We start from the raw sequence: 13,922 nt of genomic DNA on the forward strand, positions 1-13,922 counted from the left end.
ATTTTCATTTCCAGCTCCAAACTTGCTCTCTTATCCTAGACTCCCAGCCTTTGTCACAAGAAGCCTGTGGTACACTCAGCCTTCTGGTCAGTTCCTATAGCTGTGTCACCATCCACTCCACACCAGGGGAGGGAGGGGCTGGGGGAGGAACTGAGAGAAGTTCATGGTTCCCTGTCCTGGCTCCCCACCAGACTTGTGAATGAAAGTGTTGATCTCCTCTTCTCACCCCAAGTTAAAGAAGCATCTCTCCATGGTCCTATGCCATCAGGATCAGACCTCAAATCCCAAGCTTGGCATTCATGGTCCTCCACTAATCCATTGTGGCCTCAGCCCCATTAAATAATACGTTAATTTCATGTTTAAAGGTATAAACGTACATGCATGTACTGGTGTGTTATGTAGGAATCTCTTTCACGACCCGCATGGAAAGAGTTCCAATTCACTGTTCGGGTTCTGGAGAAGGGCTGCACACAAATGAAGAGACTTGAGACTTGAAGAAATTCAACTTGGCGATATGGGGGGCCAGGCGGTAGTCCAACTCTAGTGGGAGAACTAGTGGGAGAACTACTCACTGCTCTGGCCCTGCCATCCCCTTTTATTGAGGCTTTGGGGAAAACATTTTAGGCAACATAAACAGAAATTTACAAGTAGCTCTTAGGCAGGAAATAGCAGAAACTTACACAGGACAAACAAGGTGGAGGCTGCTTCAGCTAACAATATCTCAACTAAAGGTTAGAACAATTAAGGTTGTTAACCAGCCTTCCTGGCTTCCTGTCAACATCTCTTTTTTAGTGAAATTGATTTGTTTTCCAGCAGTGTTAGGTATTGAAAAGCACAGAAACTTAAATTACGTTTAATAATGCTCAGACTTGGACACTGAAAATGAATATATTAAACTGGACACAAATTGCCAATTAGGAATGGAGATACGTCTTATATGTATTCGGAAAATACTTTCTTGTCACTATAAACTCTTGCAAATATCGGCTTATGTATCAGTCCTGGACAGTCAATATTATCAAGTCAGATGGTCCTTGGAGCATCTATACACATTATATAGTAACTAGACTGGTGCATAAAATTTATGCATGGGGGGAGCGGCACCCTCAACCCAACCTGCACCCTCTCCAATCATGGATCCCTCTCACAACCTGGGACTGCTGGCTCCTAACTGCTCAACTGCTTACCTGCCTGATCACCCTTACCTGCCTCACCCTGCCAGCCTGATCACCTCTAAACTGCCTTTGCCTACCAGCCTGCTCACCCCCTAACTGCCTCCCAACCCCCCATCCCCCGCCAGCCTGGTTGCCCCCAACTGCCCCCCACCCCCACAATGGCCTGGTTGCCTCTTAGTGCCCCCCCCCTTGCTGCCCTCCCTCTGCCAACCTGGTTGCCCCAACTGTCCCTCCTGCTGGCCTGGTTGCCCCTCACTGCTCCCCTCTGCCAGCCTTGTCACCCCACGCAGCCTGCTGTTCAGTTGCTACTGTGAGGGCATTGTGACCAATTTGCATATTACCCTTTTATTAGTATAGATGTTTAATACATTGGAATATCTTTAAGAAAATATACAGATTTATATACACATTTCTGTTTGGTCTTTATATATGTTTATGATTTAGAAGTAGATCTAATCATGCCAAAACTGGTGTTTAATTTGAGCAGAGCTGATCTTAAGCATAAATCAGCTTTAAAAACCAGTCACTTCATTCAAATTGGCTTCTCCGTCATTTCTAAAACCTGCCTGAAATGTTTCTCCTTTTTTTCTTCTTTTTTAAAAAATATATTTTAATGATTTTACACAGAGAGGAATTGAGAGGGATAGAGTGAGAAACTCGACCAGCTGCCTCTTGCACACCCCCCACTGGGGATGTGCCCGCAACAAAGGTATGTGCCCTTGATCGGAATTGAACCTGGGACCTCTCAGTCTGCAGGCTGACGCTCTATCCACTGAGCCAAACTGGTTTCGGCTGTTTCTCCTTTTCTAAGTCCTCCCTTAACATGAACCTCAGCCCAAGTCCCGCTGCCTCCTGGAACCCTTCCTTGACTGTCTCTAATCACTTGAGCTCATCTATATTTATAAAAGGCTAAGTGACCATCTGAACTTCCAACTGGTAGCAATGATGTGCACTGACCACCGGGGGCAGATGCTCAACACAGGAGCTGCCCAGCTGAGGTGACTTGGCAGTGGCGGTTCTCGGGTGACGCACCCTGGAACCAGAGAGGAGAGAGCCCGATTCTGGGGGATGTCAAAGAGCCGATGTAGGCCTGATCCCCACAGGCCAGGCCAAGAGACCCCCACCTGCCATAGGGACCCCGCTCACTCTTCAAGCCATGGTGCCGCCCCAGGTGTGGCCGGACGGGGAGGGACTGCGGGAGATTGGCTCCAGAGTATGTCCGGTCTGTCCCCCCCACTCCTGCTTTACCAGCCGCCTTCTAATTAATCTCCTTTTGATGTGCATGAATCCATACACCGGGCACTAGTACATTAACAAAAGGCAAACGGGCTGGCAGACACTGTCTGCTTCTCCAACAGGGGATGACCCCATGCAGAGATCAGCATCACCAGCCAGCCCCTTGCCCAGGGCTCTGCCCAGCTGGTGCTGTCAGTAGTACCGTTGAGTCTATATCCCATGCCTTCTCCTGAAGCACCAGCCAGGGTCAATTTTAGGTGAGCATAGCAGTTGTCAGTCTCCATTTTAGTCTTTGTAAGCTGAGGCCTAACAAGGCTGGCCGGCCGCGGACCACAGCAGTGAAACTGCAGCTTTCTCTGCGCAACTGCTCCCGGTTTCCCCTGCAGGGGAAGCTGCCCGCTGCCTGGAAACAGTGAAAGCAGAGTGAGCGCTTCTAACCAATATTCCCCACATTCGGCAATCTGATCCCTGGAGTGTTGACAACGCCGTGGATCCTATCAGAAGCTTTAATAGCTTATTCCGTCTAGCTAACCTCCGCTCTAGATCATTCGGGGGGGACGTTCGTGTCTCTCCTCTAATGCACGTTTGCCAATGTTGTGCCAGTTCCAAATGCATTTCTTTTTTCCAGATGAAGGATTATCATTAGAATCTAGGGAAACATTAAAGTCTCCTCAAATCAGGTTACTAAGAAGAGTCTTAATGGGCTTTAATAGGGAAATTTATGCATCTTCGCTTGTATGTTGTACCATTAATTAGTTTACCTCATCTTCTCCCACATTTAATGTCAGTATTTTAAGCTCTTTCAAAGATTGCTTTTTAAGAGGGACTTTATTGGCAAACTCCTGGATAAAGGACCCTAATTCCTATGCTCATGCCTGCTTTTACATAAAATGATGCATTCTCAAGGGTAAGAGAGCATGCATATATATTGATGATTTAGGTGCTGAAAGTGAAAACCGGAATTACATGTAGCAACAATTTAATTTGTGCAAGTGTAGCCTGGCTCAGGTCTCTGTCACATGATCCCGATTCGAAGTGAGGCTTCACCTTGTACCTGCCTCACAAACCCCCTCAGGAGGCCCCCTGGTATTCTGCTACTGAAACTGCTCATGGCTGGAGCTTACTGCCATGGGTCTGCAGAGCAGGTGCTCCGGCCTCTGGAGTCCCTCAGAGGGGGAGACACTGCTGCTGCCACCTGCTGCTTGCTTTTTTTTTTTTCTTTTAGAGGAAGGGAAAGGGGGAGAGTTAGTTAGAAACATCAACGAGAGAAAAGCATCGATCAGCTACCTCCCACTGGGAATCTAGCCTGCAACCTGGGCATGTGCCCTGACCAGTAATTGTACCAGCAACCTCTTGGTGCATGGGCTGATGCTCAACCACTGGGCCACATCGGCCAGGCCACCTGTTACTTTTTGAAGACTTAATCTTCACAATAAATTCTCACCCGAACTCCATGAGGTTGATATTGTTATTATCTACATTTCACAGATGGGAAAACAGAGGCTTAGAGAAGAGCAGTGACTTCTGTACAAAACAACCACTTGTATGTACCCTTGGGAGCAGGTGTGCAAACCCAGAGCCACCAGATCCACTACCCTGAGCTCCGAACCACAGTGCCGCCACCTGGCTGTGTCCGGGGAGGGAGCGTGGTTCTGACCCCTCACTCGAGTCGGGGCTGGTGGAAGCGCAGGCCAGGCACCTGGGGTTGTGTTGTGTGCACATCCGTGAACTTCATGTTAGGAGATGGGCTTAAACGTCAGTTTTGTCACTGACGCTGTTTGTAGATCTTGGAGATGTCACTGAACCTTCTCTGAAAACAATAAAATTGCCGGTTACTGGCCAGCTTCTGGCGGTCATGTCACGTGAACATACCGAGACCGATCTTGATCCCCATACTTTTCCATTTAGTGGGTCACTGCCGTCCACAAACACAAATACGGGCCCCTCCCCGCGTTAATGGTGTGAGCGAGTTCTGCAGAGGAGGAAACTGGAGCCGGGAGCAGTCAGTCTCAGCCGGGCTGGCAGCTGACCAGCTGGCTCCCCAGGGCCTGGCTGCTGCCCGCGGCCGCCCAGGCTCTCTCACACCAGGATGGCTGGTTCCGCTCCTGGCCCTGTGCTGAGCAGAGCCCACCCCCCAGCATTCCCGCACACCTCCCCACAGGAGGCGCTTGCTTCCTGGACAGGAGGTACCCCCCCCTTCCCCAGGAGGAGGAGCCCACGCATGCAGCTTCCAGCTCAGAAGGCAGGCAGAGGGGAGAGGCGGCACCCTGGGCCTCCCTGTGTTGTCCAACCCAGGCCCTGCCAGGCATGCAGCCCCAGAGCGGGTGCAGCCACGCAGCCTGCAGAGGCAGCTGAGCCTCCTTCGGGCAGAGCGCCTTCATCGGCCTCTCTAATCAGGGGATTGAGCACAGCTGCCTGGAGGCCAGCGCAGGGCCGCACCTGGCCCGCTCCAGGGAGAGCTCCCGTCTGGCCCAGCTCCTTAATTACCTTTGGAGGCGCGACAGTTTAAATTAAATTCTGATTGTTTTCCTGTTGGATTTTGCCAGAGCCCTGAGCGAAGTATTAGTGAGGTCGAGGCGGAGGGGAGGGCGGCCGGTGACAGGCGGCACATTCGTCTCCTCCGGCTCTTTAGCGGAAGTGTTTGGTGAGTTACAGGAATAGCTGGCAATTGGTTCCCGAGCGGGGGAGCACAGACCTTGCCGGGCCTGCGTGTCAGATTTGCCGTTTTCAGACATCCCCAGCTGGGGGCTCACATGTGGCCCTGCTCAGGGTTTGTAAGGCAGACACACACTCACAGCTGCTGTCACTCAGCGTCAGGTACAGCACTGCAGCTTTAACACATGTCTGTGCTCTGCCCCCACCGCCACCTTTTATGTCATCTCCCCAGTAGTCTCCCCGTTTCTATCACGTCCTCTGAGAGGCTGTGGAGAGTGTCATTCAGCCCCCAAGAGACCAGCTTGGAACCCCAGGCATCGCCCTTGGGAGCACTTTTCAAAGCCCAGTTTCCCTCGCTCCTCCTGCCTCTCCCCTTCCGAAATGACTGCCTCACTAGCTCTTCACGAGCCTTGAACTTGTCTGAAGGGAGACAGAGGAGCCGGCGACGACGGGGTGATGGGCCCCAGGGGGTGTTGGAGCCAGGCTGTGCTTCCTCATCCAGTTAGGAAGAGATGCTCTCTCTCCATCCATAGCTGATATGCAGGCCAGCTGACTTCCCCATCAGCCAAAGCTCACAGGTGAGAGCAGCCCTCCCTCCGCTCTCAGCCCGCCCTTTAACAGCTTCCTGTCCTTTGGTATTGCCTACTATGCGTCCTTCTTCCCCCCCCCCCATCAGCCGGGTCACTCAGGACTTTCTCGGGCTTTGATTTCTCTTTGCATTTAGGTGCAGTCTGACCTACAGCCCTCCAAGCTCCAGGCCTCTGCTGGAGGGGAGGGGTCACATTTCCTTCCCGGGGCTGTCTGTATACCTTCCAGGGCGCCTGTGTGTGCGGACTCACACTTGCTTATTGCATTTTGTTCCTATTTTCCAAACAGTCACGAAGCATCCGCTGGGAGCTCACTATACATTACCTCCCTCCCTGCCGGCTTTCCCGGGGAGGGAGCTGCTTTCGCTCCCCGTGGAGGGATGTGCATGGACTCTTCTTTCTCTAACGGAGTCCCAGTGGCTGCACACGTGACACGTGCTCGGGGGCCACAGGACGGCAGCAGGCTGCACGTGATCCTTCCCAGGGCCCACTGCTCCCATCCCAATGCTGATGAGGCTGGGAGCTGGCTTGTCCCCTCCCTTCGTCTGTCCCAAGAGCTGCCTCGCCTGCGTCCCTGGCAGAACTGCCTTCCCCTGTGAGGGCCCGATGTTTTGATTGTTTTCAACCCAGGATCCCCACCTGGTATATTAGCTGCCTCGGTTAGTCCTGGCTCCCCACAAGCCCGGTCTATGCAAGAAGATGTCCTAGCAACCAGGAGGGCGGTGGCGCCTCCACCCGCCGTCCGCGCCCTGTACGTTGGGAAGCCTGGGAATCTCAGCTGTCCCTTGCAGGGGTCCTCAAACTTTTTAAAGTGGGGGCCAGATCACGGTCCCTCAGAGAGCTGGAGGGCCGGACTATATGAACTACTAATTCCTACTGTAACACCTCGGCTGCGCTCACTGCCCAAAAAACCTGGCGGGCTGGATCAGACTCCTCTGCGGGCCGCATGTGGCCCGCGGGCCGTAGTTTGAAGACCCCTTAACGCTTCGGTGACCTGCACACCTGTCAGGCTTCAGCTAACCTGGCAGACTGATTCATTCCACAGAGAAATGGGGTTCATTTCCTTTGCCAGCGACTCGGCAGTTTTCTCTGCTTAGAGAACGTTTAGAATAGAAGGCAATCGAGAAGAAATGAAGGCTATTAATTTTTCCCTTTCAAACTGAGGTTGGCTGCAGACTCCGCATGCTATTCCCCCAGGAAAATGGACCACAGCCTCCCTGCTTAGAGCTGTGCAGCACTGGAAAGCCAGAGACATAGGGGGAGAGGGACGCTCTACTCCAGGGGTCCTGAGTCAGGTCAGTCCGCTTGTTAGCACTGGCCTGCTCCAGGGGCTGGTCCTGGAACCTCAGCCCTCAGGAAGCCCCTCCCCCCATCTGTGCATGCAGCTGATGAAGTGTTGGCTCCTGGTGCGAGCAGGCTGGAGGCCTTCCCCAGCTCACCTGTAAAGACTGAGGGAAGGCCCAGCTGGTGTGGTTCAGTGGTTGAGCTTCGACCTATGAACCAGGAGGTCACAGTTTGATTCCTGGTCAGGACACATGCCCAGTTTGGGGTTTGATCCCCAGTGTGGGGAGTACAGGAGGCCGCCCATCAATGATTCTCTCTCATTGATGTTTCTCTCTCTCCCTCTCCCTTGTTATCTGAAATCAATTTAAAAAGATAAAAGACCGAGGGAAGGGTTGGAGGCAGGACCCAGGATTGTAGGACATGGTGTAAACCGGTGGCTGGGCATCCCTCGGGGATGGCTAGGTCATCCAGTGCAACATGGCTCCGGGCAGACATTCTCCCCCTCGTGGAGTCACAGCAATGCGGCCTGTGGAGCACCTGCAATGGGTGGGAGCAACAGAGGAATAAGTTTTATTTGTATTTAATTTCAAGTAATTTAAATGTAAATAGTGACATGTACTTAATGGCAACTGTACTAGCTACAGTGGTATCTGACTTCACCTAAATCCTGTGTGACCAAAGCCAGTTTTGTTTAGGTTTTCCAAATGCCATGGTGTTTGCTCTAAGCTTATCTATAAACCCTCAAGGTAAAAACAAAAAAAATCGTCATGTTAATAAAACTCACAGCTGGCACGTGCTTTGCTAAGCGACTGACATGCTTTGTCTAACGTATGTCACATGCGATGTCCTGAGTTTATGGATGAGGGGACTGAGTCACTGAGTGGTCCATTGCCTGTTTGAGTCGTCCAGCCAGTCCAGGCGGCATGGGCCCAGGTGTTACTCTGCGGCCTGTCAGTCAGCTCTTGGGGCACTTTTGGCTGGAGTTTTAAGACACCGTCTGCCCTGGTTGATGAAAGCAAGGCTGTGTATGTGTGTGTGTGTGTGTGTGTGTGTGTGTGTGTGTGTGTGTTGTGTGTGTGTGTGATTTTTTAAATGGAATTTGAGTTTATTGGGGTGACATTGGTTCACAAAGCCATTCAGGTTTGAAGTGTTCAAGTCAACAGAACACCATGTGCACGCTGCATCGTGCGCCCACTGCGCCAAGCAGAGCCTCTTTCAGTCCACATGTCCCCCCTTTGCCTACCTCCGCCTCCACCTCACCCCCATTACCTCTGGCTGTCACACTGTTGTCTATGTCTGTGTGTTATGTATCTATGTTTTTGTTTTTGCAAGTCCGCCTGTTCCCCACCGAGCCCGCCTGGTGAGGGAAAGGCAGCTCACCTGGAAGCAGACTAAGAATGAGGAGAGGGTCTAGATGATGGGGGTTCACCCTGCCCATTGGGAGGCAAATGGGAGCTCGTACCTCAACCCAGTGCGAGCCTGCACTCCCTTGGAGGGGGCAGGAGCTGGGCCAGACCTATGTGCGTTGGTCGCTGCCTCATGCCTTCCAGAGGAGCCTGGGTGTCTGCTGGCCTGTGCATGGTACATTTCAGCTGTAATCTTCGTCCTGTGAGCACCTGGGCCCTGTGTTGTAACAGTGTTCCTGCTTGGCTGCTTCACAGCCTGTCTCCTGAACTTTAGAATTTGGGGGAAATTATAGCTGTAGGGTTCACTTCTTCATCCCTTCTCAACTTATTGGGATTTTGGTCCCTGAAGTCTCTAGTTTCTGTACTTTCAAATGCTAAAGGTCATTAAATCCATTGCAAGTTTTTATGCATCTTGGTAGCAGCTCAGTGCTTGGACCCTTTGCCAGGATTCTCAATACCCAACATCAGGGATCCAGGGAATGTCGGCTCCATTCTCTGCACTATGGTCCCTCCCTCAGGATTTCTTCCCTCAAGCTTTATCTCAGCACTCCATGAGACCTTCAGCAGCCTGCACAATCCATCCATCCATCCATCCATCCATCCATCCATCAATCCATCCAGATCTCTTCTTGTTCTCAGAAAGAGTATTCTTGGCCCCAGATGATAGTTACAGATGGGCTCCAATAGAAAGGACTCTTGCATGGACAAGGCATCCATGTGTCTATGGGGGAAGGTGAAGTCAGCCTGCCAAAGGCGATCAAAATGACCACAACCACAGACCCAAACCTTGGGCTAACACAGAATTGAGAACCCGCTGTTCCTGGACCTTCTGGTGTCCCAGGCAGACTCTCCCCGAGAGCATAGCTATTCCTGAGCATCAGGCTCTGGGCGCGAGTTTAGTTGGAAAAGTCATCTGCTGCCAACTGCAGGAGCCAGTGTTACGGTTAGCAGGGGCATCTGTGACTGGCTTTAGGCTGGGCACAACGGCGAGCCACCACGGGTTAGGAGCCCAGGCTCCGTCACAGACTCTACCAGTGACCGCAGCGCCTTTGGGGGTTATCAGAGTGGGGGTGAGAATTTCTGTGGTGGCTGGAGGGGAGTTCTCTTGGGCATGGCTTAGATGGTGGCACCCCACGGGAAGGACACAGCGCTAAGGAGGGGAAAGCCCACGGCCGCACTGATGCCCCATTTGCTTTTCTCCAGCCTGCACGGACAAGGAGCTGAGGAACCTCGCCTCCCGGCTGAAGGACTGGTTCGGAGCCCTTCATGAGGACGCCAACAGGGTCATCAAGCCCACCAGCTCCGATGCGGCCCAAGGCAGTAAGACCACGTCACTCTGGCTAATTTATTTCATTTCAAACACCACGTTTTCTCAGTTAGCAGACAATGTTGAATTAGCAATAACAGCATTTTGGGAGTGAACAAAGATACTCTACATTAAATATTCATGCTGACTTAAAATATGTCCCAATTTCAGAAATATTAAAATATAGTGGAGGGAAAAATGCCTTAGTATCTGGACAATACAATAGTTATACAAATTTTGGATCCATAGTTGGGAATCTGAATTTACAGAGTAACTTAAGTGTAGTTGAAAAATTATTGTACCTGTATTTTAGTATACACATTTGGGGAAATATATTAAATATATATATAAATGCAAAAAAAAAATCTATAAAACCATTATTTGAGCAGCTGTTAGGCATGTTTTGGTACATTTTCCTTGTCATATAGGAAAAACTGTATTTAAATAACACTTTGCAGCCTGTTGTATGATCTTTTATCATTTAGCAATATACTGCAGCTACCTTTCTGTTGTTGAATAGGATTCTGTTTGTAATAGCTACAGAGAATCCCATTTTATGGATATAATGTAATTGATGCCCACCTTTGGAGCCGTGAAGTTGTTCTAATGTTCAGCTCTTTTAAACAACATCGTAGCAAACACCTTTGATCATCTGTCTCAGTGGACACGAGACTGCATTTCGTTCCCACAGACACTCCAAGCCAGGGGCCCCTTACCCCCTCACCCAACTGCAGGGCCTCCTCACAGACAAGGGAACACTCAGAACCGATTCTCACATTTGTACTTGGACAGAGTCTGTCCATGATGTCTTCTCCACAGGAGGTAGGCTTCTCCACACGTGGCCGTCAGCATAGAGGGGTTAGTCAACAATACAGTTAGTGCAGGACAAGGAGCTTTTTAACTGTTGGGATCCAGTTAACCAGCATCAGGTCTTCAGCCAAAAGGAGAATGCTCCCCTTAATTCTTGGTTATTCTTTGCTGTTCAGAGCCATAGATACTGATAGGGAACATTGGTGTGGGGGACACTTCTTCCACTAGTTTGGATCTTCTGAGGTAAAAGAAAGAGAGTGTTTGCTTCCTGGATCTACGTGTCCACAGAGTCTGAGTCTGGCGAAGGGGAAGTAGGTGTGTTTTTATTCACGCTGGGGGCTTCCTTGGGAGTGTGGACAGGTGAGCCACAGGTGGTCTGGAGCAGCTTTCCCCTGGGATCCCCCCAGAGCACTTTGCTGTGCAGAGAGCTGCTCCTTGCCACTGCGGTCCGAGGATCCTTCTGTAGACACCGGGAGCCCAGACAAGAGCTGCCCTGGCGGGAAGCTGATTGAGTCCCGGAGGGGCTTCTGGTTTGATGGCCCAAAGTAGCTGGAGTGAGGGGAGCAGAGGGGAGTGTGGCATAGAGGCCAGGGAGGCTGAGACCGAAGCCGGGGAACCCTAGACATCCCATGTGCTTGGGCCCAGTTAGGAGGGCTGCTCTGTCCCCCCACCCCACCCCTAGATATCAGATGCAGGTACTTCTTTTCTAGAACCTTCCTACTAGGTGGGAAGTGGACTTGGCCTTTCTGAGCACTTCTTCTCGGTGGGCAATCAGCAGTAAACTCCTCTTTCCCAGGATATTTTAATATCCTATGAAATTGATGCATAAAGTATTCTGACAGCAAGTGTGGAGCCACTTAGTGTTGGGGTAAATTATCTTTCAGACTTGGTAGCCCCTGGGGTAATCATCATCAAATGAGAAGCCACACTGTGTCCCCAGTCTCTGTCCTTGAAAAAGATGTTCTCAGATGTGTTCTAAGATAGCAAGAGGAATACATATAAAAATGGAAAGGATTTTGTGTTTTTAGCGGTAAACTTTGCGGGAGCTAGAAAACTTCTCTCAACAAATAGTTTTATTGAGCATTTACTATGTGCCTGTCCCAGCTCAGGCTACAGAGGGGAATGGCCCTGGGCCTCTGGGAGCAATGGGGGAGCACTGGCTCTAACAGAGTGTGGGTGGGCAGGAGGGGGAGGCTTCTGGAAGTGGAGACCGTTTGGTAAACACAGTGCTTTAAAAAAGGAGGGCATATTTTGCTCTTACGTTGTACTAAGCAGGGTTCCTGGTGATGTACATAGAAGCCCCACCCTTTGTGTACTCTTTTCTCAGGCATACCCGGGTTAAGCAAGTCTTGTAAATGAAAACCCATATTTACATTACAGATAAATGAGCATTGGAGATTTGTGCCCCTTAAACATATTTTCCTTAGATGCTAACTTCTGGTTTTGTGCATTTTAAATTGTTTCATTTAAACGCACCACCACCACCACAGAGTGCCACTGAGACCGTCCCCTAGGGGGGAACAGCCTCAGGAAGGTGGGGAGGGGGGTGGGACAGGCACAGGGCCTCCTCCCGGGCAGGGGCATCCAGGCCCTGGCAGCTGACACACCTTCCCTCGCAGGGTTTGACACCAGCATCCTGCCCATCTGCAAGGACTCCCTGGGCTGGATGTTCAACAAGTTGGACATGAACTATGACCTCCTGCTTGACCACTCGGAGATCAATGCCATCTACCTGGACAAGTACGAGCCCTGTATCAAGCCTCTCTTCAACTCCTGTGACTCCTTCAAGGACGGCAAGCTCTCCAACAACGAGTGGTGCTACTGCTTCCAGAAGCCGGGAGGTAAGGCGGGGGAGGCTGGTGGAGCCCAGGGCAGCCAGGCCGGCAGGACCACACCCTGGGGAGGCGGAGATTAGCAGGAAGGAGGACGTGGCTAGAGAGTAAAGCCTTCAGCCCAATAAAGGCTCTTTTCTCTTATTTTCTATTTTTTTTAAAAATATATTTTATTGATTTTTTACAGAGAGGAAGGGAGAGAGATAGAGAGTTAGAAACATCGATAAGAGAGAGTCATCGATCAGCTGCCTCTTGCACACCCCCTAATGGGGATGTGCCCGCAACCAAGGTACATGCCCCTGACCGGAATCGAACCCGGGACCTTTCAGTCTGCAGACAGACGCTCTACCACTGAGCCAAACCGGTTTCGGCTTCTTTCTATTTTTATCATGTATTTTAGAAAACCCTAGAGCATAATCAGTGAGTCCGTTATTTCAAATTTTCCTTTTGGGAAAAATCTCTTAATTATATTGTGCCTCAGCCTTTTCCTCTGTAAAATGGGTGTGGAAATCTTTGCAACATTAATTCTCAAGATGGCTGTGGGAAATTCCCACTGTCACATGGATTCCTATGTTCCCCTTAGAAAAAACCACGAGTCAGCTCTGGGATAGTAGGACTTATACTGAGTATCTTAGACAAGGATATTGTGGTTATAAATAAACTCTGGCTAACTGAAGAAATAAAGAAGGCAGGCTTTGAGGAATACTTGGACAGAACAGAGGGGCATCTTGTGTAACCCGTCAGGAGAGTGAGCCTCACCTGTGCAGACGAGGGACTAGAATGCAGCTCAGGGATCCAGCAGGAGCTATGACACTCCCTGAGGGGTCTCAGGTCTGGCTTTATTTTTCTGTCTCAGCTTCCTGGGGTGGGGTGGGAGCAGGGGGCAGGTCTGGTGGTCCACAGCTCTCAGGACCAGCAGAAACTCGCTGCCAATCCCAAACCCAGAGAAGTCTGGTCCAGCTTAGTTCAGGTCCCCAGGATAACATACCATACACATGGCTGTCCGAACCCACCCTGGGAAAGGGAAGGGTGTGAACATTAAGGCATTTAAATTGTATACGTGTTGCCCTGGCCAGTGTGGCTCCGCTGGGCGTTGTCTGGCGCACACAGAGGGATTGCCGCGTGGATTCCCGGTCACGGCACACGCTGGGGCTGCAGGCTCCGTGGCTGGTGTGGGTATGCAGGAGGCAGGCGATAGAAGCTTCTCTCTTGCATCAATGTTCCTCTTCCTCTCTCTAAAAATCAATGGAAATTTTTTTTTTAAATTGTGTATAAATGCACAAACAGTACACATACAGCAGAAAATATAAGTAGGCATCACAGAAGAGCACTCAGTGAGAAGTACATACGTGTGTATGTTTATAGAATTACACGACACATTCCTGAAAAACAGAATTACTGGTCAAAAGGCCATGCACGTGTTTAAGTTTGAGCAGCTTCCAATTTGCTCTCCAAAGAGGGCAGTTTTTACGCTCATGAAGAAATACACAAAAATACCTTGTTGCCCACGTTCTTCACAAACTGTGTGATCATTCTGAACTCCATCTCCCGTGTGATGGCTTAGGCTGAACCTCTTTATGTTTGCTTGAGACACTCTTCAGTTTCCCTGAAATGCCTCGTATTTTTCTATC

General features: G+C 50.5%; 1 protein-coding gene across 2 annotated transcripts in view; it reads left to right on the plus strand.

Annotated features, from left to right (window-relative positions):
* SPOCK1 (SPARC (osteonectin), cwcv and kazal like domains proteoglycan 1) overlaps positions 1–13,922 on the plus strand; it is a 425,520-nt gene that overhangs the window by 396,948 nt on the left and 14,650 nt on the right. For both annotated transcript variants that reach the window (XM_084884564.1, XM_084884565.1), the window contains 2 exons: positions 9,547–9,663; positions 12,079–12,300. In XM_084884564.1, coding sequence (XP_084740690.1) covers positions 9,547–9,663; positions 12,079–12,300 — 339 coding nt within the window. The remainder of the gene's footprint in view (positions 1–9,546; positions 9,664–12,078; positions 12,301–13,922) is intronic.

This window comes from Pipistrellus hanaki (genome assembly GCF_964339955.1).
Source record: "Pipistrellus hanaki genome assembly, chromosome: 5".
NCBI classification, from domain to species: domain Eukaryota; kingdom Metazoa; phylum Chordata; class Mammalia; order Chiroptera; family Vespertilionidae; genus Pipistrellus; species Pipistrellus hanaki.